Source organism: Pimephales promelas, chromosome 19, assembly GCF_988280905.1.
Source record: "Pimephales promelas chromosome 19, fPimPro1.hap1.1, whole genome shotgun sequence".
In the NCBI taxonomy this organism is placed as follows: domain Eukaryota; kingdom Metazoa; phylum Chordata; class Actinopteri; order Cypriniformes; family Leuciscidae; genus Pimephales; species Pimephales promelas.
In genome coordinates, this window is record NC_142787.1 from 11,571,335 (window position 1) to 11,595,412 (window position 24,078).

Sequence of the window (24,078 nt, forward strand, 5' to 3'; positions counted from 1 at the left end):
GGCTTTAAACGACACCAGACGATGAATAAGGGTCTTATCTAGCGATCGGGCATTTAAAAAATGAATACAAAAGTTTAAGTTTTATTAGCACACATGCTCGCCTTGCTCTGTTCTGTGATGCGTGTTCGTGACTCTCCTGCTCAAACTCATACATCAAAATGAACGAATATTTTTTCGAGTCATCTCATTCGTTCAACGAATGAAATGAATCGAAAAAAGATTAATTCATTTTGATGAACAAGTTCGAACAGGAGAGTCGAGCAAGGCGAGCATGTGTGCTTATAAAATTTAAACTTTTGTATTTATTTTTTTAAATGACCGATAGTATCGCTACATAAGACACTTATTCATCGTCTGGTGTTGTTTAAAGCCATTTGAAGCTGCACCAGTGGCGGCACCAGAGATTTTCGGTTGCAGGTGCTATGGGAAAGCTTAACACTTAGGACTTGAATTATTGGGGCGTTTTATTACGGAGGTCGCATCGGACCACCCTTGGTATAGCCAACACACACGTCTCTGTGACGACGAGCGGTGTGTCTGCACCTTCACAGTCTCGTTTTACTTTTGACTCAGAACGTGGACGTTTAGGGGGCAAAAAACGATCCATTGTGGTGTTTTACTTAGCTAAATTTACAAACTAAAACAAGCTGCAATCACAAACGTTAAGGTAAAACGTTCAGCGGGAGCTGCACCCATTGGTCAAAGATCACAGGCCGCGCATTATTTTAAACTAAATATATCGTTTTTAAATTATTATTTATCCATTTTTTACAACATGAAAAAGACCAAAAGGTTAATTTTGCGCCAGAGTTTCCTCTTTAACGCAGAGTTTCTTCTTTATCTTCATTTTCTACTTTGGACAAGGGGGAATTTTCAAGCCCCACTTCCCCATCGCCCCAACACAATGCAACTGAAATACGCAACAAGCTTAAAATGTTCCAATTTATTGAAGTACAAGTAGTATTTAAATACAAACTAACTATCTATCTACATCAAATCACATAACAGCAAGTTGAAAAATAAAGAAAATAAAAGTACAGCTGTGTCATGACTTACATGGAATTGAAAAATAGAGAAATTAAAAGTGCAGCTGTGTCAAAATGTTAAAAAAAGAAAAGAAGAGAAATCAATTTGGCAAGACAGGTCTCTTTTCTATTTTCTAATTAGGGTACCGTGTTTGATATGGGATTAAAATGATGGGCAGTGTATGAGATATAAACTAATGATTAATTATTTCTATATTCCTTTGTTCTGATCGGAGCATGTGAGCGGCGAGTGCATTTCTGAATATTCCTCGCTCATTGCGCTCAACCCTGCTGGTTCGAAAATATGTGGAATAAGGGCTGCCTCCGACTTAAGTTTTTTTCTACTCGACTAGTAGTTGTTTATTTAGCTAAGCCATTAGTGGACAAATCGCCCCTTTATATTGATTTAATAACTTAAATAGGCTATACAGTACAATGATAAAGCCTCACTCAAGCGTACGAGCCAGCAAAAATTAATGTGTAAAAAATAGCAAGTAGTTTATTAATAAACTGGTGTTTTCTGCGTTGACCATGCAGACTCGCCATGAACTAATAAAGAAATAAAGGCATAAAAAGGAAAATTTCCTCCCGTTGGCGCGCCCCACCTGTCACGTCTCCATAAAGAGCCTAATGCCGAGTTCAGACTGCATGATTTTAGCCACGATTTTGGCTCACCGACAGGTTTTGAGAAATCGCCGACAAATGCCCGAAATCACAGGCAAATCGGCGCTCGTTCACGCGAGTGACAATCACGCAGTGTGAATGAACAAAGACGCGAACTGAGAGAATCACCGACGAGTCGCCGACGCCCGTGAGATATTTGGCATGCTAAATATCTGGACCTGTCGGCGATTCAAAATCCTGCTGTGTGAAAAGTGTTTTGACTGAAAACTACATCAGCGATCACCGGCAGCCAGTGAGAGAGCAAGATACAGAGCAGCAGGGAGTTCGGGGAGGAGTTATAGATCACATATCAACATGATATGGCATTGTTTCAACAAAAAAAGCTTCTTCTCGGTCTATTTGGACACAATAAATGGAAGAAAAATTAGTAGAAATTTGGCAGGAGCACTCGTGTCTGTTTCACCAGCTGTACCACAACCGGGTCGAAAAAAAAAAGTCTCACGTGAGAACTCCGGTCTTGCACGTGTGGTGTCGCGCGTTGTTTCCTTTTCATATCTCACGCGTGTTTGTTGTGAAATGTAGTTTGCGTGCAGCGTGCTAGACAGAGTCCGTCGGCGATTTTTCTAAAGTCATGCAGTGTGAAACCTTCTGTCGCCGATCCATCGTCCAGTGTGAACACAGCAGCGACTGAATGCTGGCCAAGATAGTCATGCAGTGTGAAAAGAGCAGCGACCTGACTACTTTGAAAATCGTGCAGTCTGAAAGAGCTATAAGTCCTTCCCCTTCTGATTGACCACCATGGGACCTTATTTTAACCGGTTCCCCTTATCAAACAATCAAACTTCAATACTAATTTTAGATTAAATTACTGTATTAAATTAGCCTGGGTTTCCCCATGCTGCCTTGCCGCAGCACGATTTTATTCGTCAGTATATATTTTATAGGCAGTCTGGACACCATGAACCAAATTTTCCCCTGAAATAGGGAACCAATCACAGAACGGGGAGGGAGCACAGGCGCATTTGAGAGACGTACAGGCGCATTTGATAGACTTTCGTTGCACCCAATATGGTAATAAGTGTAATACAGCTCGGGCATTCGTAAACCACGCCTCAAATACGTGAAAATGAACATGTGGTTTCCAGACCACGTTTTATTATCAATGATACGTGGTCTAGCGTTAGCCAGGCTAGTATTAAATGTAATTCCATCATTTGCTTATTTACAAGTTATGGAAGTGAACTGTGCTCACTCAGACCCCTTGGGCAATGATTTTTCTTATGTTTCTGTAGATTAGATAAATGACTGAATCTCTTCCCACATGAAGAGCACTGGTGCGGTTTCTCTCCAGTATGAATTCTCTCATGATCTTTCAGGTTTCCTGACCGAGAGAATCTCTTTCCACATTGTGAACACTTGTACGGTTTCTCTCCAGTATGAACTCTCTGGTGTTGTTTTAAGTCGCTGGATGAAATCAAGGTCTTTCCACAGTCAGAGCACATATAAGGTCGCACACCAGTATGAATATGCTCATGCTTTTTTAAAGAACCATGATGTAAAAAACTCTTTCCACATACAGAACAAAAGTGAGGCTTCACACCAGTATGAACTTTAATGTGTGTTCTTAAGCCTGATTCAAAAACAAATGTTTTATCACACTGATCACAGCTGAATGATCTCACTCCAGCGTGACGGCGCAGATGATCTTTGAGAGAGTTTTTGTAACTGAAACTCTTTCCACACTGAGAGCATGTGAATGGTTTTTCTCCAGTGTGAATTCTCATGTGATCGTTTAGGTGTCCTTTACATCTGAAACTCATTCCACACTGAGAGCATGTATAAGGCTTTTCTCCAGTGTGAATCATCTTGTGTGTGTTCAAGTTTGATTTAGATACAAAACTCTTTCCACACTCAGAACAGGTGAAAGATCCTTTGACTCCAGATTTTCCAACTTGTTTCCGTGTGAAATTCTCTTCAGTCTTCGAAACGACTGCATCTCCATCTTCATTTGTGAAATAATTAGGTTTTTGAAACTGACGCTGTTTGTCTTCATTCAGTTCCATCAGGTCTAAAATCAACAAATTAAATTCCCATAACTTAAAAAAGATACTTGAGAAACAAAAATAAACATGGTTCAAAATGCAAATTTAGCCCAAATCCAGTTTACTCTTGAGTCTACTAGTATCTAGTTTCAGATGTTATTTTTATGTAAATTTTCATCATTTTCCTCATCAGTCTTTAAAGAGAATGAAGGAAAACACCAACCTATTTGTTCCTCTGTATCTTCATCTTTTATTCTGCAGGGTTCTTCCTTAATCTCCATCTTTACAATAGTATGTCTGTAGTTTCTCCTGGAGTAATTCCTCCTGCTTGCTTGTTCTTCTTCTGTGGGAAGATGGGAATATTCCCCAGCATTTAAACTCTCATGAACGGCTGTGGGAGCTTCACTGACTGAAGGAGTGAATTGTAGTCGTTGTTGCTCATTTAGCAGATGATCATCACACTTACAATACACTCGAGATTATCCAGGTGCAAATCGACGTTTAGAAACAATTCCGTGATTACTGAATATACATTTTGGTCTTCATATCAAGCTCAAAATGTAAATTCAGAAATCATGGAATTTGGCTGTTAAGTGGTGATTCACAATTATTGTTATTGATTGATGGGAAGTAACAAAGTACAAATACTCAAGTTGATTTTTTTCAGATATTTTTACTTTACCATTTATTTTTCTGCCAACGTTTTACTTTTACTCCTTACATTTTTAACACGAATATCGGTACTTTCTACTCTTATATTTTACACAACTGCCTTGTTACTTTAGTTTCAAATAATTTCAGTGGAGTTACCATTATTATTTTTCGCGTCATCAACCCTTCGCAGTGAGTTTGACTGATCGAACTAATCATTATCCACCATTTTGTCCAACAAAGCAGTTAGGAGAGTTAGTAGATTAACATTGGTGGATTTAAACTTGAAAAACAGTGTGTACTGATGTCTTGCCACAGTTAAAACAACATTCATTCTTACGTAAATTCAGGTTTATTTGATGCTAAATCAACTAGAAGAAAGAGATGATCAGCTCACGAGCAGCTTTAACTGAGACTCTACAACGATCTGTCTGACATATCAATGTTATAGAGCCACAAAACAGTATTTGTTGCCTCCGCCGAAGTCCATCAAAACCTGACAATGGACACCTCGGAGGGCATTAACCCGCTTACCATGGTCACTTGCCAAATAAAACATTTTTAAAACATTAGTTTATGTTTTAATTAGGCTAAATCTAGTTTTTACAAATAATAACTTGCCTGACGGTTTATTTAGCAACCGGAGATATTTATAGTCCGCTCAGCTTGTAGAACCCTTCAGGTTCAAAAATGCATTTTTTTTTCATGAAACACAAAGGTAGGCATAGTTATTTTTTTATTACACATAAAACAATTAATCAATAAAAAAAATAGTTCTGAGCACCAGCGATTTGCGCTTATAGAGGGCAATAAATTAATCAGATCAAAGAGAGGGTCATTTGCCTACATGCTTTTTTATTTACAATTAATTTCAACGTTTCCATTTATAGTGCAATTTAAAAAATTCGGCCAGTCAGGAGGATCCTCAAAAGCTGGGTAACGTTACTGCTGCCCATGATGGGCACTTGATGCAGACAGTATGTTGCTCCAGCTTCATCTCTCAGGGAGAGACGGAGCCCAGTAAGCCCGCAGACTGCTCTCGCATCGATGGCCTGTCACCGACATTATTTGACGGCTCTCCAGTCCAGCATCGGAGAGTTGACCAACAGCATACCAGTCTTCAAAGTTGCCATATTCTCCATAAATGTTAAAAGAAATAACGAAGTCGCTCATTGTTGTATTTAGGCTATAGTAATGCGTTAGATCTAACGTTAGATGTTTGTTTTGATAGAGCGTTTGACTGCCTGTTGCTATGGTTACTCACAGCTGTTGTAGGCAGCGCATTTATTTATAAATTTCGAATGGTAAACAGGCAGTTTCACCAGAACTACTTTACTAGGTGTTCTCTATCACTTTTTAACGGACACCCTGCAGCCAATCAGAATCGAGTATTCACCCAGACCAAACCCAGACAGCAAACTGACATTGAATCAACGTGGAAACGACGTCTCTCATGACATTGAAACAACGTTGATTTGCTCATCGAATTAACGTTGAACCAACGTCAGACGCGGCATTCTTCAAAGCTAAATGAAATCGGAAATTGGTTTGCTTTCATAACGTTGAAACAACGCGTTGATTTCAAGTTGATTTTCCGTTAGTTTTGAAAGAATGACGTGTCTGACGTTGGTTCAACGTTAATTCGATGAGCAAAACAATGTCAGATCAACGTTGTTTCTATGTCATATTTCCACGTTGATTCAATGTCAGTCTGCTATCTGGGAAGTGACCGTAACTAAAGGGGGCGGTCTTTGTGAACGGTCAATTGGATTGGAATTTACGTTGCACTTAACGCACCACTACAAAGACGACTCGACAGATTCGGGGAGCATTCATTCACGTCATATCATTACATGCATGCTGATTAATTTAAACGTTAAGAGTAAGAATACAAAAGAGAAATGGTGTATTCTCTCAGAATCACAATTGAACATTGAATTAATATCTTGCTACTCAATCAGAGTCTTATTAACCTGGAGTCCCAGTCTCTGTCACAATAATCAAAGGCTATGTAATGTTTTAGGCCTATTGGCAGATATCCATTTAAAATGTAGGCAATGGCATATAAAGAACCTTTGTTCCATATCAAGTTTCTCAGCTTGCACTGTCCCAGCTGGCATTCGACTGACATTAAACGTTTAAAATGTTGTTGAAATAATGTCAGTTTATGAAAAAAAAAACATGAATTCAATGTCAAAACAACTTTGAACACCAAATAGTTGAAGTGGTGTTGTTAACTCACTATGGATTCAACGTAGAAATATCAAGAATTTTTGAGTTGTACGTCAAATCAACATTATTTGTAGGCTACAAGCTTAGAGTCGGCTCATTCGCGAATCGCGAACAACTCATCAAAAGCTCATTGGCGAACGACCCATCATCACTAACGACTAACGCTCATGAATTGCGAACGACCCATCATCACTAACGGCTAACGCTCATGAATTGCGAACGACCCATCATAACGCATAGTCGGACAGGACAGGACAGGACACACAAGGAACAACACAAGCCAGTCAGTCAACGAGAGACAGGTATGGCGACGAGCCCAAATAATCCATAAGCATCCTTCTCCAAATGGTATAGCCTATTGCTTAACAAGCTTAATTTAATTTTGCCCAATTTTAATTTTTAATTTTAGTTCTGGCCTGTTAAGGGGCAATAAATATCAAAAGTTCCAAAACATCTATTGTGTTATTTGCATTGATCCACTATATAAACATATCTACATACATGGCATTTGATTGGAGCCTAGTTTCACTTTGTCCCACAGCAACATTTTTTTATGAATGTGTGTACAATGTTTCATGTTTCTGATAATGTATTAAGTGTCCATTTCATTATAATATTCAGATTTATTATAAATAATTGAACATGCACATGTATTTTAAGTTCCGTTAAATAGGGGTAGAGGTGGGGTCACATTTGAACATTTAAAATTTAATTTTCCTTGAAAGTAACGCAATAGTTACTTTCTTAAGTAACTAGTGACTTTTAAAATTTGTAACTGAGTAACTAATTTAGTTACTTTTTGAAAGAAGTAACTAGTAACTGTAACTAATTACTTTTTAAAAGTAACTTGCCCAACACTGAGGGTAAGTCACACTACAGAATCCTACTTTTGTTCTGTTCTGAAGTGAGGAGCATAACGTCCCTCTAGTAACGTTAGCTCTCCTGGTGCTGCTGTTATCCAGCTTGACAAGTTAGCATTAGCTTGTTAATAACAGTAAAGCAGGGGCGGTATATATATATCCCACTTTATATATAATATGGTTTAAGTGGTTTAATATATATATATATATGAAGAGTTCAAATGCAAAAGCCTCTAAATGCCATTTGAAATTTTCTTCTAAAATGACCATTTTTATTAAGCTTGTATGTTTAAGTTCAGTAATTTCACTTAAATGACAATTAATAGGTAATCTTCATTGCCATTTAAGTGAAATTACTGAACTTAAATATACAAGCTTGATAAAAATGATCATTTTAGAAGAAAATTTCAAATGGCACTTAGAGGCTTTTGCATCTGAACTCTTCATATATATATATATATATATATATATATATATATATATATATACAGTATATATTTAATATTTAAGGTGGGATATACGTATGTATTTATTATATTATAATTTGCCATTATTGCCTATTTGCCACAAATATACCTGTGCAACTTAAAGGGTTAGTTCACCCAAAAATGAAAATTAAGTCATTAATTACTCACCCTTATTTGACTATTCCATTACTTCCTTATTGGCGCATGCGCGAGAACTGAGACGAGGACGATCTCCTTCGACTTGTTACCGGCTGCTCACCGCTTAGGAGTTTTACCGCCCCCTACCGTATAAGATGATGTGCTGATATAGCTGGAAGTGCAAAACTTTCTGTTTACAAGCAGAGGAAGATGTGCCCTGTACATACGCTTTTCAATTAGCGTATTTTCCGCACTACAAGGTGCACTTAAAAGCCTTTAATCCTCTCAAAAAACGACAGTGTGCCTTATTATCATCTTATACGGTAGGGGGCGGTAAAACTCCTAAGCGGTGAGCAGCCGGTAACAAGAAGTGGTCGAATGAGAACGTCCTCGTCTCAGTTCTCGCGCATGCGCCAATAAGGAAGTAATGGAATAGTGGAATAAAGCTGTTATTTATGTTTTTTTTCGCACAAAAAGTAGTCTCGTCGCTTGATAAACTTATAATTGAGCCGCTGTAGGTACATGGAATATTTAAACATTTTCTTTAATGACTTTATGGGCCGTCAAGAGCCAGTCCCTTAGGAAGCCAATGGAAGAGTTATAAAGCTCTCAGATTCAATCAAAAATATCTTTATTTGTGTTCCGAAGATGAACGAAGGTCTTACGGGATTGGAACAGCATGGGGGTGAGTAATTAATGACTTAATTTTCATTTTTGGGTGAACTAACCCTTTAAGACTGGTTTTGTGATCCCAGGTCACAAATGTGATTTATAAAGGTGTAAGATTATAACAAAAGTTATAATTGATTATGGCTTACAGCTTATAAAAACCCCAAATAAAAATCTCAGAAAATTGATTACATTAAAAATAAAAAATTTTAAATACAGAAATGTCGGCCCTTTGAAAAATATAATCAATAATCATGCATATTTATATAGTTATATATACAAAATATATTAGTTTCACCTTTTAATTTGAATTACTGAAATAAAAAACTTTTGCACAATATTAAAATTTTCACCGGTTTCACCTGTAAATGAACTTAACTTGCATTTACTACAATGTTGGTAATAATTTAATGAATAAGCTTCAAGTGAACTGTATGTGTATTTCTTGTCTGTAATTGCTCTTAAAGGGTTAGTCCACCCAAAAATGACAATTCTGTCAGTTTTTACTCACCCTCATGTTGTTCCAAACCTCTATGTGTTTATTTGTTCTGCTGAACACAAAGGAAGATATTTGGAAGAATGTTTTAATCAAACAGATCTCATTCCCCATTGACTACCATAGTAGGAAAAAATACATACTATGGTAGTCAATGGGGAATGAGATCTCAACCCTTTGTGCCCTGGATGTGCATCCCACAAATCTCTATCAATTGCAATATGCTCTCCTATCAATATGGGCCAACATTTCTAAAAAATGGTTTCAGCAACTTGTTGAATCAATGCCACGCAAAATTAAGGCAATTCTGAAGGCGAAAGTGGGGTCAAACACAGTATCAGTATGGTGTGCCTAATAATCCTTTAGGCAATTGTATATTTATTATTTGGAGGCACCTCACTATATAACAAAGTATTGTAGTATTACTTGTAGTATTCTTGTAGCTAACTATCCATTCTTCAGGGGAAGGACCAGACATTACCCTTTACTACGGCTGGATAGGGCTCCTTTAATAGTTTTATATGAGTGTTACGACTTTCCAACTGATCTTATAACCATTCAGCAAAATCAAGCCACTTTTATGCACAATGAATTAATTGTAAAACTGTTTCCAATGGACTCGAGTACACAAAATCCGCACAAAATAATTAATTTTCAGTACTTTTTTGGACAAAATTGTTTGTCTGTGGCGAACAGGACAGCCAAATGACGTGAGAGAATGTCGCGAGGCCGGTGGTGCGATTGCTAATGAGTAACACCTGCGAGCACACCGGTCTCGCATCTCTCACGGAGGAGCGTAAGCATAAAGGGGAGCGACAATGTGGATGATCGAGAGAGGAACGGGCCTGCTTTTGTTTGTATTTTATATTTTATTTTGGTAGCCAGCAGCCGTCCGCGAGGGGCTGCTAGCAGGTATTTTTATTTTATTTTGGGTAGCCAGCAGTTTTGTGAGGGACTGCTGGCAGGTATTTTGTTTATTTCATTTAAATAAAGTTTTATTTTGATTGTTATCCAGTTCCTGCCTTCTTCCCTGAACCTTGCTACAAAAACAAATAACCAAATAGCTAATGTAAGAGCCTAAATGACCTTATTTTTTAGAAATAGATAGCAGCTGTAAATCAAGTATCCATTTCATCTTCTCTCAGATAAAAAGTTGTGTTGTGTTTTTCCATATATGTTGTTGTGTTGTGAGTCCATATTATGAGACAGAGGAATCTCCTCTTTAAATATACATAGAAAAACAAATGGAGCCATTTTACTAAAAAGCCCCTTGATTGAAAACTAAATTAAATCTATTCATTAAATCTAAATAAACCACTAGTTTTATTCATTTTTAATTCTCACATTTTTCACAATATGCAGAGAGTGATTCAATCCAATAAAGTCTTCAATATGTTCTCAATGCATCACTTCTAAACAGCGAGACTAAAAACAAGTTGTGATATGAATGCTATTTGATAGACTATTGTTGCCATTGTTTCACAAATGCCTCACATGTACAATGAAGATCCATTGTTGACATTACTATTAAAAAGGGGTGTTTTCGGCAGCTGCTGACTTGTAACTTGTAAAGTAATTAAGTTAATTTTCAAAGTAACTGTGGCAACACTGCGAACAATCTAATAATTCCATAAGTGAAACAAAAGTGTGAAATGCCTCATGCACAACGAAGATAATGAAACCAAAAAAAAACAAAAAAAACAACAACACATACCTTCATAAATCACAGTGGTTTATGGCTACTAGTTTTCTGAACTATTATTCTTGTTCCATCTGTATGAGATGACCATGACACTGACATGAGTATTATGCTTTACTGTTCAGTTCATCTTGTATACAGTTAAACCCAGTGTTTACAACAGAGGATCAATACGGGCGTCATAAGAACAACACATGCAACACATACAATGCAGTCCACAACCATTTTAACCAGTTCCCCTTATCAAACAAATTTTAGATTAAATTACTGTATTACATGTAATTTAATCTTTCGCTTATTTACAAGTTATGGAAGTTAACTTTGCTCACTCAGACACCTTCAGGCAATGATTTTTCTTATGTTTCTGTAGAGTGGATGATTGTCTGTAACTCTTCCCACATGAGGAACACTGGTGCGGTTTCTCTCCAGAATGAACCCTCTCGTGATCTTTCAGGCTTCTTAACTGAGTGAAACTATTTCCACAGTGTGAACACTTGTACGGTTTCTCTCCAGTGTGAACTCTTTCATGAACTTTCAGGCTTCTTAACTGAGTGAAACTCTTTCCACAGTGTGAACACTTGTACGGTTTCTCTCCAGTGTGGACTCTCTGGTGTGTTTTTAAGTCGCTGGATGTAGTGAAGGTCTTTCCACAGTCAAAGCACACATAAGGTCTCACACCAGAATGAATTCTCTCATGCCGTTTTAAAGATCCAAGACGTGAAAAACTCTTTCCACATCCAGAACAATAGTAAGTTTTCACAGCAGAATGAACATTAATGTGTTTATTTAAGTCTGATTCAAAAACAAATGTTTTATCACAATGATCACAGCAGAATGATCTCACTCCAGAGTGACGGCGCAGATGATAATTGAGAGCGCCTTTCTGACTGAAACTCTTTCCACACTGAGAGCATGTGAAAGGTTTTTCTCCAGTGTGAATTCTCATGTGATCTTTAAGGTGTCCTTTGTGAATGAATCCCTTTCCACACTGAGTGCATGTATGAGGCTTTTCTCCAGTGTGAATCTTCATGTGTGTGTTCAGGTTTGATTTACGTATGAAACTCTTTCCACACTCAGAACAGGTTAAAGATCCTTTGACTCCAGATTTTCCAGCTTGTTTCTGTGTGAAATTCTCTTCAATCTTTGAAACGACTGCATTTCCATCTTCATTTGTGAAATAACTCAGTTTTTGAAACTGATGCTGTTTGTCTTCATTCACCTCCATCAGGTCTACAATAAACAAATTAAATTCCCATAATTTAATAAAACGATACATGAGAAACAAAAACAAATCCAGTTTACAACTGAGACTACTAGTATCTAAATTTAGATGTTATTTTTATGTTAGTTTTCATCTTAAAGGGCTGGTTGATTATGATTTCACGTTTCTAACTTTAGTTTGTGTGTAATGTTGCTGTTTGAGCATAAACAACATCTGCAAAGTTACAATGATTAAAGTTCAAAGCAAAGGGAGATATTTGCTTTTAAAGAAATCGTTTTTTTAAGGACTACAACAAACGGCTGGTAGGAACTACAGGAGGTTCCTCCCGGGTTAGTGACATCACTAACCCTAAAATTTGCATAAACCACACCCCCGGAACACACGGTCCATGTTGAGAAGAGGAAGAGCTGTTGTAGTCGAGCACATTTGTGAGTCAGCTCAAACTGTAGCATCCATATTTTCACATGCAATAGAAAGTCACTCTGTGTGTATCTCACAACAGTTCCCTTGCGATCGATTTATAGATTATCCTGACAGAATATCCCAAGGGACTGTTCTTTATTTATTTAAGGGGCCACCGGAGGAGATTTGTGATCTGTAGTCAAAAAAGATGTGACCCTCCCTTCACCAGCAATAATTTATTTCTATGACCCTCCAATATGATTGTGAAAAAAGGCATGACCCTCCCCGATAACTTATTGATTAATTCTGTACAGGTTTGCGCTAGGCAAAGATGTTCAGATAGCCATTCCATGATAAATGACTAAACTACTGCTTTCTCATCTTGCTAGGGCTGTAACGATAGACCAAACCTACAATTTGGTTTGTATCATGATTTTTGATTACAAAAAAATACAATAAAATAAAAAAATCATGTTTTCGGTGCTGATGCAGTGTTGCATCATGTAATCATGTAAAATGTAGGGGTGGCGCTGCCAATAAAGTATCTTAAAGCTGCCACAAAGAACCGGCAAAAGTAATGATTATGAATAATATAGCAAGAGGACATTTAATTGTTTATTAATAAACAAGTTTTTGTCAGTGTCAGCTTGAAATATAAAGGTGACGATGCTGACTCAAGATCTTCGCAGACTCGCAGTAGTGAACGCACCAGAGAGAAATGCACATTTCATACGGATTACGTAAGCAGAGAGCAGTCTGTAGTCGGTTTTCTTTTGTTTTGAATTGTTCCATTAAAAACTAGACATGTAAAGCTTTCTATACATTTATCAGGTCTGTGAGGCAAGTAGCCTACCGTTGGCTATACGCTGAGTTTCGGTTCATTTATTAGACGAGTCTTGTTCACACGCCGGCGCCTCCATGTCATGATGATTTTATCCTTTATTTACTTCTTATTTATTAAATCCAGGCAATTGGTTGATGAAACATTGATCAAAATTAAGATAAAATTAATAAAAAACAAAATTCCCTTTGAAAGAAATGCTTTGTGTTTTCTGTTTAAGGTCTGTAAAAGTTTTAAAGTCACTTTCAGAGCGGTCATGTCCATAACGGAGGGCTATCACGTCCGTAACATTTTTTTTCCCTCATAAATGCGAACACCAAAAAAATAAAAACAATATTTTATGTTATCTGTATTAACAGTCTCAAACCAGGACAATTTGAAGGTGGTTGTGGTTATGTTATTTCGACATATGTGTGCATACAACAATCAAGATGTGCATTTGTAAATCCAGCTATATTTGCTTTTTATTAATTCAATCCAGGCAATTGGTTGATGAAAAATTGATTAAGATACAATTTATACAAAACGACATTTACTTTAAAGAAAGGCTTTCTACAAAACAACACTTAATGAAGTGGTAAAAATCATGTCTGACCCACTCAATGTCTCCCAGTTTATTGCGTAGGCTATACTTTTCATAATCAACATAGTTGATAAATATGAAACTAAATGCGCTTATTATGGGTACAACACATATACAGACTAGCTGTACAAATTGCTGAACATTCATTTAATTCTGAATTTTGCACACAAGTTGAAAGGCATTTGTTTGTGCATAGTTAAACATATCTGCATCATTTATCAAGTTCACTGATAATTGTGCAGGCATTTATTACTCAATTATAAAACTAAAATCATAATAAAGTGGTAGCTTCCCTTTCAATCGCGGTGGCACTGCCATTTTCATCTTTCTTCTGTGGATTTCTTCAGCTCCCGATTAGATTGGTCAAATTCAGAGAGATCGACAAATTGGCTCATTCAACCTCACAGCGCACACACCTCACGAATTCAAGCCTACAGCTCCCGAACTTTTTATTTAGGTTTAAAAATAAAATTATTTAAAAAAGAGGCTCGGCTTGTATCTTCCTAGCACACGACACGAGCTGCAACATGCAAGCACAACCGATTTCCACGCGATTTCTTCCTAGTGAAAAAAAAAATCATCTGCAAGCTCCTAAAACAGCAAAAAACACCCACCTGAAGGGAGTATATATATAAACAGACATTTCCGTATTAAATGCATTTTGGTGTAGGTCTATGTATTTTATTATGGCAATTTCAAATAATACTAATAGTAATTTAAAAATGTGGTAGCCCTATGCCCAACACATCACATTCCACTGTTATGGTGGCAATTTCAGTAGATTTACTTACCAACATTGTTGTGGAAACACAATGAGAATGAAAACTAAAATATGGTTGTATCATGCTACAGGGCGCATTATATCTGCTGCAGTTCTGGCGCCTCAGTCCCAATACTGTAAAACTCGATGTACATTCACGTATATACGCAATCGCAAAAGTTGATCATTTGCTCGTGCTTTAAAGCTTTGCCGGATAAACATTCCATTGCCATTCTGTTCTAATGCACTTTTTCAGAGCAGTGCCAAACTGGATTTTTGTTGGGTCAGACCCATCTGATTGCGATGGGGGGCCGAGGCCGAGAGAGCTACATGGAAAAAATATGCACCAAACAAGCCACTTTGAAATGTAGCTGTTTTGATGAGTACAAAAGTTGGGTGAACCTCCTCTATAGACTAAAGAAAGTTGGATGACCCTCCCCTATTTTCCTCCAGTGGCCCTTTCCATAAATACCGAACGGTCCATAATTGAAGATAGTTATCTCCACATCAGCAACATAAATTCATCAACTAATCATTCAGAGACGTGTTAATCAGTGAGTGCATTCACACCGGGAATCTGAGCTGCGCGTGAGCGTCGAACCGAACCGGACCGCCGCGTGAGCATGTTAATCACTGTGCATTCACACCGCGAGACGGAGCGGCACGTGAGCAGCAGTGAAGCGCGGTTTCGGCGCCCAGTCTAGTTTTTGCTGCGCTCAATTAAAGTGAAAGCACACTTTTGATGGACAAAATAAATGGGATTTCATCCAAAAATTTGCATGTCTGGTGTGTTTTAACAAGAACTGAAGTAGGCTATGTCAGAAAAGAAAATTTTAAAATATTTATAGAAAAAGTGTACCCATTTAAACTTGTTTTCATTATTTCCCAATCGTTTCCCTGCACATGCTCCACTTGTCCTGCTTAGCTTGGCTGGACATGTGTCAGATGAGAGAAGAACTTTGAAAAATATAACTTGCCATTGAAGTACAAGTGATTGCAATAGGCCTGTGTGTGAGAGAGAAATATCTATATACTGCAAGGCTATGTTTATTTGAAATAAAATGCTATTAAATTGAAATCCTAAATATATATTTTTTTCTTTCTTTTTTTTTTTTTTGTTGGTTACTGGATGTGAAAAGGAAATGGTTCTTCCATAACACTGCACTTCAGATGTGTGTGAATTTCCCACACCAGGAGTAATGTATATGGTTCTGTTAAATAGCGATTATCTGTTCAAAATGTTCTATGCAAAGTGTTCAATTAAAGAGAAGATAGAAAATACATTGTTGTGTGTGCTGTAAAGTGGTTTGAAAAAATGAAATCGGAATCGGCAAAATCGGTATCGGCAGGTCAAACTCAAGGAAAAATCGGAAATCGGGATTGGCCTAAGAAAAGTGTAATCGATGCATCTCTAGGCAGAACAGTTTCTGACATTTTCTGTCTTATCTGTGGGGTATTTTGAGCTAAAACATCACATACACAGTCTGGGGACATCAGAGATGTATCTTACATCTTGTGAAAAGGGCATTATACCACCCATTTAATGTTCCTCATCAGTGATTAAAGAGAATGAAGGAAAACACCAACCTATTTGTTCCTCTGTATCTTCATCTTTTATTCTGCAGGGTTCTTTCTTAATCTCCATCTTTACAGTAGTATGTCCGTAGTTTCTGCTGCTGCTTCTCCTGTGGGAAGATGGGAATATTCCCCAGCATTTAAACTCTCATGAACGGCTGTGGGAGCTTCACTGACTGAAGGAGTGAATTGTGGTCATTGTTGCTCATGTAGCAGATGATCATCACACTTACAATCACTCGAGATATCCAGGTGTAAATAGTCATTTAGAAACAATTTAATGATTACTGAATTTACACTTTGGGCTTCATATCAAGTGTGATGCAAAATTATTGTCTTTCACTGCATCTTACATTACAAACTTGTGCTAACTGACTGACTAAAATCCTCATTTCCTTGAATAGCCATGTAAGCAATATAAGGTAAACCCACAATCCAATTTAAAAAAAGTAATAATAGAAGAATACAAAGAATTTTACCCAATCATCTAGTCTACAGAAACATCATAACAATGATTGCCTGAAGGTGTCCAAGGCCCCGTCCACACTACTATGTTTTCGTTTAAAGGGGGGGTTAACTGCTTTTTTTCTTTGCATGATTCAGTTCATGGGGTGCACTATAACATGTATTCGTGGTGGAACAATCATTCATAAAAACGCATAAAACTTTAGTTTACAAAGACGTGAAACTCACCGAGTGGTCTGGGGTGTTCACTGATATGCTCACACAAAAATCGCTGCAAAATATGCTTTCCAACAAGTTTTATCGTAGTTTTTGTCCGACTTCATTTTCTTCCTGTTTTCGGTCGAAGTCCATAGTAGGCTAGTAAATTGTCGAGTTCACGTGTGCGATCATTGGTAACTAGATAACTAAGGATCGCGCACGCAAACTCGATAATCGACTACTGGGGACTTCGACCAAAAACAGGAAGAAAATGGACTTGGACAAAAACTACGATAAAACTTGTTGGAAAGCATATTTTGCAGCAATTTTTGTGTGAGCATGTCAGTGAACACCCCAGACCACTCGGTGAGTTTCACGTCTTAAACTAAGGTTTTATGCGTTTTAATGAATGATTGTTCGAGTGCACTTATGCTAAAGGGGGGGGGGTGCAAACACAGAATCCAAAAATTCTCGTGACAGGAGCATCTTTCTAATAAACAATCTTAACCATTCTATTTCATCAGGGACGATCTTAAAACAAGGCTTTAATTGTAAAATACCGAACTTGTCCTTTAACGCCCATTACCTTTATGGGCGAAACGTGTCTGCGCTCCGGTCCAGATGTAAATAATGGTGTCGAACTGCAGTATCAGTTTGAGGCAGAATCAGACCGAGAAAGCGGCGATGTCAAGCAGAACCTCACCACACACGGCTCTTACTAAACGTTTCTGAATGATAATTTGCTACATTTTTTAACTTTATACACGTTTGTTTAAAACAATCTGACTAGCAACTGACTGGCTACTAATGTTATACTCAAACAGCGTTGGCATTAGTTTACGTTCTTGATCAAATCGAAAATAACGTCATAAAGCATATATACATGAAAAATACATTTAAAAATTAGAACTTATACAAAATTCAGGTCCATAATGTTTGTTTCGCGTTTGTCGTAGACACAAAACAGCATAACTAGTAGCCTAGTGGCTATAAAGCCAGCGCTGGCATTTGATAAAAATACAACACAAGGCTACGTCTGGAATTATACATGCAAATACATTTAAAATGATGAAGTCTTAGCCTACTTACAGGTTGTGGCCCAACAACTGCTGCCTCTGGTTTTAAAGTTGGAACTGCTTCATGTTTTAGTAACAGTTTCTTGTTGAATCCGGTGTTGAATTCGTGGAGATTCTGGAAGTTGTCTTCCGTAAATGCAAAGCACAGAGAGCTAGATTACGATCGTCATTTTCAGGAACATAATCAAACATAAATTGTATCCATTGTTGACGAAGTACAGCATCCATAGGAAGCTTAAACACAGAACACCTGACAGCTGCGTGAACACAACACACTCGACGAGCTGGAGCTGCTGAAATATGCGCATGCCCTTTTTTGCATATTCCGGAGGGAGGGGTTGATGTAAATGTATGGGTCCCAATCGAGTCGTTTTTGAAGGCAATTTACTTCCTGATTTTTAAAAGACGATATCTCTGCTTACACTGAACTTTCAGCACTGCAACTTTGCAGATACTGTTCATGCACCAACAGCAACATAACACACTATTTAAAATGAGAAAAGTGAAATCGCAATCAACCTTTAAAAACGGAGACCTTTTGCTACGTTTGCACCTCCCGTCCAGACTAAAACTGGAAAAACAAAGTAAAAGGAAAAGTTTAGAAACCTGGTCACCTGGTCTGCGTTTCCAATCATTTTAATGTGGACGGAGATAATTTCTAATACTCGGATAAAACGCTGGTGTGGACAGAATTGAATGAAAACGCAGTAGTGTGGACGGGGCCTAAGTGAGCAAAGTTAACTTCCATAACTTGTAAATAAGTGAAAGATGGAATTACATTTAAAACAGTAATTTGATCTAAAATTAGTATTGAAGTTTGATTGTTTGATAAGGGGAACTGGTTAAAATGGTTGTGAACTGCATTGTAAGTGTTGCATGTGTTGTTCTTCCGACACTCGTATTGATCCTCTGTTGTGTTGCACATGCACAGTAAACACTGAGTGTTTCTGTATAGAAGATGAACTGAACAGTAAAGCAAACAACAATGTGAAAATACTCGTGTCAGTGTCATGGTCATCTCATACAGATGGAACAAGAATAATAGTTCAGAAAACTAGTAGCCATAAACCACATGAAGGGATGTGTTTTGTTTCTTTTTGGTTTCATATTTTCGTTGTGCATGAGGCATTTCACACTTTTATTTCACTTCTGGAATTATTAGATTGTTCGCAGTCAGACTGATCTCAGGAAGTAGCGTGTGTATTCCACGCCAATTTGTATTTCCATTTTTGGCGTGCAATCAAGACGCATAATCGCCCTTCAGCGTGTTTATGAACGCCGTTGACTTAACGTTATATAAATATGTGACTTACCTCAACCCAGTCCCTAAACCCAACCGTCACTGGGGTTAATGGCATTTATGACTGTTCCCTTACCATCCTAGGTAAAAAAAAGATGTGACTTACCTCAACCCCATCCCTAAACTTAACCGTCACTGGGGTTAATGGCATTTATGACTGGAGATTTGACTGCGTGTACAGACACGCAGAATGACGCGGACGTTAATGGCGTAGACATACACGCATACACGCGTGTAACATTTTAAGTTACTTAAAAACTAATTCCTGAAAAATAACATGTTTTAAAAATAAAATAAAGACAGTCTTGGAGTAGTTCACTTTAAAAAACAACAATATTTGCTTATAATTTACTCACCCCCATGTCATCCAAGATGTCCATATCTTTCTTTTTTCAGTTGAAAAGAAATTACGGTTTTTGATGAAAACATTCCAGGATTTTTCTCCATTTCAGTGTATCTTCAAATGGCTTTAAACGACACCAGACGATGAATAAGGGTCTTATCTAACGAAACAATCGGTCATTTAAAAAAATAAAACGTTTTATTAGCACAAATGCTCGCCTTGCTCTGTTCTGTGATGTGCGTTTGTGACTCTCCTGTTTGAAAAAATCTTTTTTCGAGTCATCTTGTTCATTCATCGAATGCAATGAACCAAATTACTTGAAAAAAAGATTTGTTCATTTTGATGAACGAGTTCGAACAGGAGAGTCGAGCAAGGCGAGCATGTGTGCTTATAAAACTTATTTCTTATACTTTTGTATTTATTTTTTGAATGACCGATCGTTTTGCTAGATAAGACCCTTATTCATTGTCTGTTGTCGTTTTAAGCCCATTGAAACTGCACTGAAACGGTCATTTGGACCTTGAACTGTTTGAGTCCCAGTGAAGTCCATTATATGGAGAAAAATCCCGGAATGTTTTCATCTAAAACCTTAATTTCTTTTCGACTGAATAAAGAAAGACATGGACATCTTGGATGACATGGGGGTAAGTAAATTATCAGCAAAAGTTTTTTTTTTTTTTTTTAAAGTGAACTACTCCTTTAACATATGTTTTTATAAAAAAAAAATAATATAATAATGAGTCTTTCTTTACTTCACTTAACATAAATGCTTGTTTTTCTAAAACATAAAACAAAAGACAGTCTTTCTTGACCTGACTCGTGATCACTCAGCTTTTTACCTCAAATGTCACGTCCATGTTGGAATTGCCCATTTTTAAAGAATTTATCCTCATTTCTGTTTCATATCGCATGTAAAATGACAAAAAATAGTAACTCACATTAACTTGGATAAGTAACTTTAATCCGATAACTGATTTGGAAATAGTAATGCGTTAGATTACTCGTTAATGAAAAAAGTGTTCAGATTGAAGTCACCGGCATCAAAGAAATGTTTGCTACTGCACTATTTTGGTCTGTATGAGAAAAAAAAAAAACAATTTTAGAATATTTTTTTTTATTGTAAGGATTAACGTTACGCTGCTATGTTGAACCAACTATTGGCTCAAAAAGGAGTTGAAGGCAAACTTTTGTTTAACTAAAAAAATTACATTCATTTTTAGCAGCAGTTAAAAAAATAATGTAAAATGTTGTGCTGCAATTTGTGTTTACACCAGGTTTATTTATTAATTACAAAACACCAACTCAGAATCTTTATACTTTGTTAGTTAGTCAGCAATGCGCTTATTATGGTTTGATATATTTACAACATTGCCGAAAATTAACCATACAGTTAAGGTGTAGCATTGGCTTTTGGCAGATTACTTACTGTTTATATTAGTGATGCACCGATGTGAAAATTTGTGGCCGATACCGATAACCGATATTAACATTGCTGTTATGGCCGATACCGATATTTACCGATGTCGATATCCCTGTATAGAAAACACATAGCGAGGATTAGGGCTGCACGATATTGGTAAAAAATGACATTGTGATATTTTATTTTTCTGCGATATATATATATTGTGATATAAAAACAATTTCACCAGATTACTTGAATTGCTCTATTTGGAAAGAATGAATCATTCTAGAATGACTGGGGTAGTTTTGTCATGGAGTATATCCACAGAAACTAATATTAATAGAATGTTAACAAAATTTGTTAACATTCTATTAATCTATTAACCTTACACTTTACAAGAAGGTTCCATTTATTAAAGTGTTCATTTAATGTACACTTTAATAAATGGAACCTTATTGTAAAGTGTTTCCGATTTATGTATCTTGAGCTCAGTGTTGGACAGAACAGTTGTTTTAACCATTCATTAAAGTGAATCGGTTCAAAGGAGTCATTAGTTCGCGAATCGGACGTGTCACACGTTGTGATTATCCAGGCAGTTTAGAACATCGCACGAGATTTGTCTCGACCTATTTTTACAGTCTATGGTCTCGACAGTCGACACAGAAAACATTTCATCAACACGATAGATTTTTTTTTTGGTTTATTGAAAGTGTGGTTTCACAATTCACAACCAGTAGTTCAGAAGAAAAAAACTTCGGTCTTCCGACCTTTTACCATCGTGTATTCTCAAAGATATTCAGTCAACTCAATTCATAAACATGCGTGAGGGGGAGAGAGAGCAAGACATTTTGAAGACGGCGCGCGTGACCGGTGCTTTCACTCTTGTTCCCTCCGATAAACAAGCGAAAGACATTTTGAAGACGGCGCGCATGACCGGTGCTTTCACTCTCTCTTGTTCCCTCCGTTAAACAAGCGAAAGACATTTTGAAGACGGCGCGCGTGACCGGTGCTTTCACTCTCTCTTGTTCCCTGAGTTAAACAAGCGAAAGACATTTTGAAGGCGGCGCGCGTGACCGGTGCTTTAATTGACTCTCGTTCCCTCAGTTAAACAAGCGCACCAGTCACTCATCTACATCACTTACCGGTCAAATATGGCTTTGGCGGGACAAAAATACGCATTAGGAAGGCTGGCAGAAAACAGCTCACCAGTTCCAGTCTTCGTGGCTTGATGTTTAAACGCACTTGCGCTTTTAATACTCGTGCAAAAACAAACATCCCCGCCCCCACGCACGTCAAATACACAGGGAATGATCATCGGCCTGTTCACATCGGCCCTATTTTGACATCGGAACGATACCGATGTGTAAAAAATTGACCAAATCGGCCGATATTATATCGGCGGCCGATATATCGTGCACCACTAGTTTATATAACCAGTTTTAACTGCAAATAAAACGGTTAAAGGGGTTTTTTGGATTTATTTGTAGTAAACCCATGGTTCATTTTCGTAAGGATTCACTAATTCTAGTCAAACATAATGAAAGTAGTCTCAATCTCGGCTTAAAGATCTGATTCGGATTCATTAAAATTGTAAAGTTATACTCACAGTCTGAAAAACGGCAAATTTAGAGTTGAATGAACGGCTGTGTTCCACTTCTCGTGTTTATGTTCCCTCCCCTCGCTTACTTCTCTTCTTCTCCTAGACTCGGATGTGTGTCATTGCTTCGGTTGCTAGAGCGCCTCTACTGGTGGAAACCATATTAAACTCTGTTAAACTGCCAGATATACAGTAAAACAACCACGATAATCTCTTGTTATCTTGGTTGATATGTATACATTATGTATAATTTTCAAACATGTTAGATTTGAAATAATTAAGTATTGATTTAGAAATTACATCTAATAGGGGATAGCCTACAGTACACTGGTAACTTGTGTTCTGTTCTTTAGACCGACAGACCATCAGACCCTGTGTCATCACATAACTTTATTATACTCCATAACAAAACATACATACATACGTGACTCTGGATGTCATTATATTTGATGACCACTAGATATTCTCATATCCTCATATAAGTATAACATCTCTAATATGTTACAATAGATAATTTTGAGATTGAAACTTCAAAGATTCGCTAATAGTTTGTAATTAGGCTATATTTACCCTTTCAACTCTGTGTCACTGATGTTGTTTTTAATATAAATCTTGACTTACTTTTCAAGTTAGATGGTGCAATAGGCTAATTATTAAAGGTGCCCTAGAATGTTTTTTATTATTATTATTATTATTATTATTATTATAATGTTCCTGTGCTGAAGGAAGTTGAGGATTTTAAGTACCTGGGCGCATGGGTTAACTCAACAGAGCGTGATCTAAAAGTGAGGAAGGCATTTGCGTGGAGGGCCCTGAACGGCATGAACAGTGTATGGAACTCCAGCCTCTCCCGCCAAATCAGACTCAGCTTATTCTACGCAACGGTAGAGTCTGTTCTCCTCTATGGCAGTGAATGCTGGACACTGAATCCAACCCTAGAGAAGTCCCTGGACGGGTGCTACACCAGGATGCTCTGTGCAGTGCTTAATATCAGTAAGGGAATGCATGTAACCAACAAAATCCTCTATGAGGGAGTATCAAGAGTGACCGACAAGATTTCTGTGAGGAGAATGAGACTTGCAGGACATTGCCGAAGGCATCGAGAGCTGCCAGCCAGCAAGCTGGTGCTATGGGAACCAACACATGGCCACAGGTCAAGAGGACGCCCCACGCTAACATACGTGGACATACTCAAGAGGGATGCGGGAGCCCAGAGCACCAACGAACTGGCCGGATGCATGGAGAATCGGGATGCATGGAGGCAACGATGGAAGGCTCGTCTGAGGACGACTTAGTAGTATTATTATTTTATGTTTCCTGGGTTGCCCTTTTAATGTTCGTAGGCCTATGTTTTTTAGATCAAAAATAGTAATAATTTAGAAATAAAAAATCATAACCTGAATAGCTCTTC

The 24,078-nt window shown here is 37.5% G+C and overlaps 3 protein-coding genes across 4 annotated transcripts in view; all 3 read right to left on the bottom strand.

Moving 5' to 3' along the window:
- Nucleotides 1–24,078, bottom strand: part of LOC120473974 (uncharacterized) — a 152,035-nt gene that overhangs the window by 78,402 nt on the left and 49,555 nt on the right. The gene's annotated exons all lie outside the window — the stretch shown is intronic.
- On the bottom strand, nt 394–22,792 carry LOC120473980 (uncharacterized). The gene is made up of 3 exons (XM_039664094.2): nt 22,677–22,792; nt 3,915–4,034; nt 394–3,717 (listed from the first exon to the last, which is right to left on the bottom strand). The coding sequence occupies exons 2-3, from the start codon at nt 3,970–3,972 to the stop codon at nt 2,879–2,881; spliced, it is 897 nt and encodes a 298-aa protein (XP_039520028.2). The 5' UTR covers nt 3,973–4,034; nt 22,677–22,792; the 3' UTR covers nt 394–2,878.
- On the bottom strand, nt 10,479–22,756 carry LOC148970750 (uncharacterized). Of its 2 annotated transcripts, XM_089123859.1 has the most exons (4): nt 22,677–22,756; nt 18,039–18,151; nt 16,299–16,396; nt 10,479–12,133 (listed from the first exon to the last, which is right to left on the bottom strand). In XM_089123859.1, the coding sequence occupies exons 3-4, from the start codon at nt 16,354–16,356 to the stop codon at nt 11,229–11,231; spliced, it is 963 nt and encodes a 320-aa protein (XP_088979985.1). In that variant the 5' UTR covers nt 16,357–16,396; nt 18,039–18,151; nt 22,677–22,756; the 3' UTR covers nt 10,479–11,228. The 2 variants fall into 2 exon arrangements, with proteins under 2 accessions (XP_088979985.1, XP_088979986.1); XM_089123860.1 differs by lacking the exon at nt 18,039–18,151 and having other exon boundaries at nt 22,677–22,743.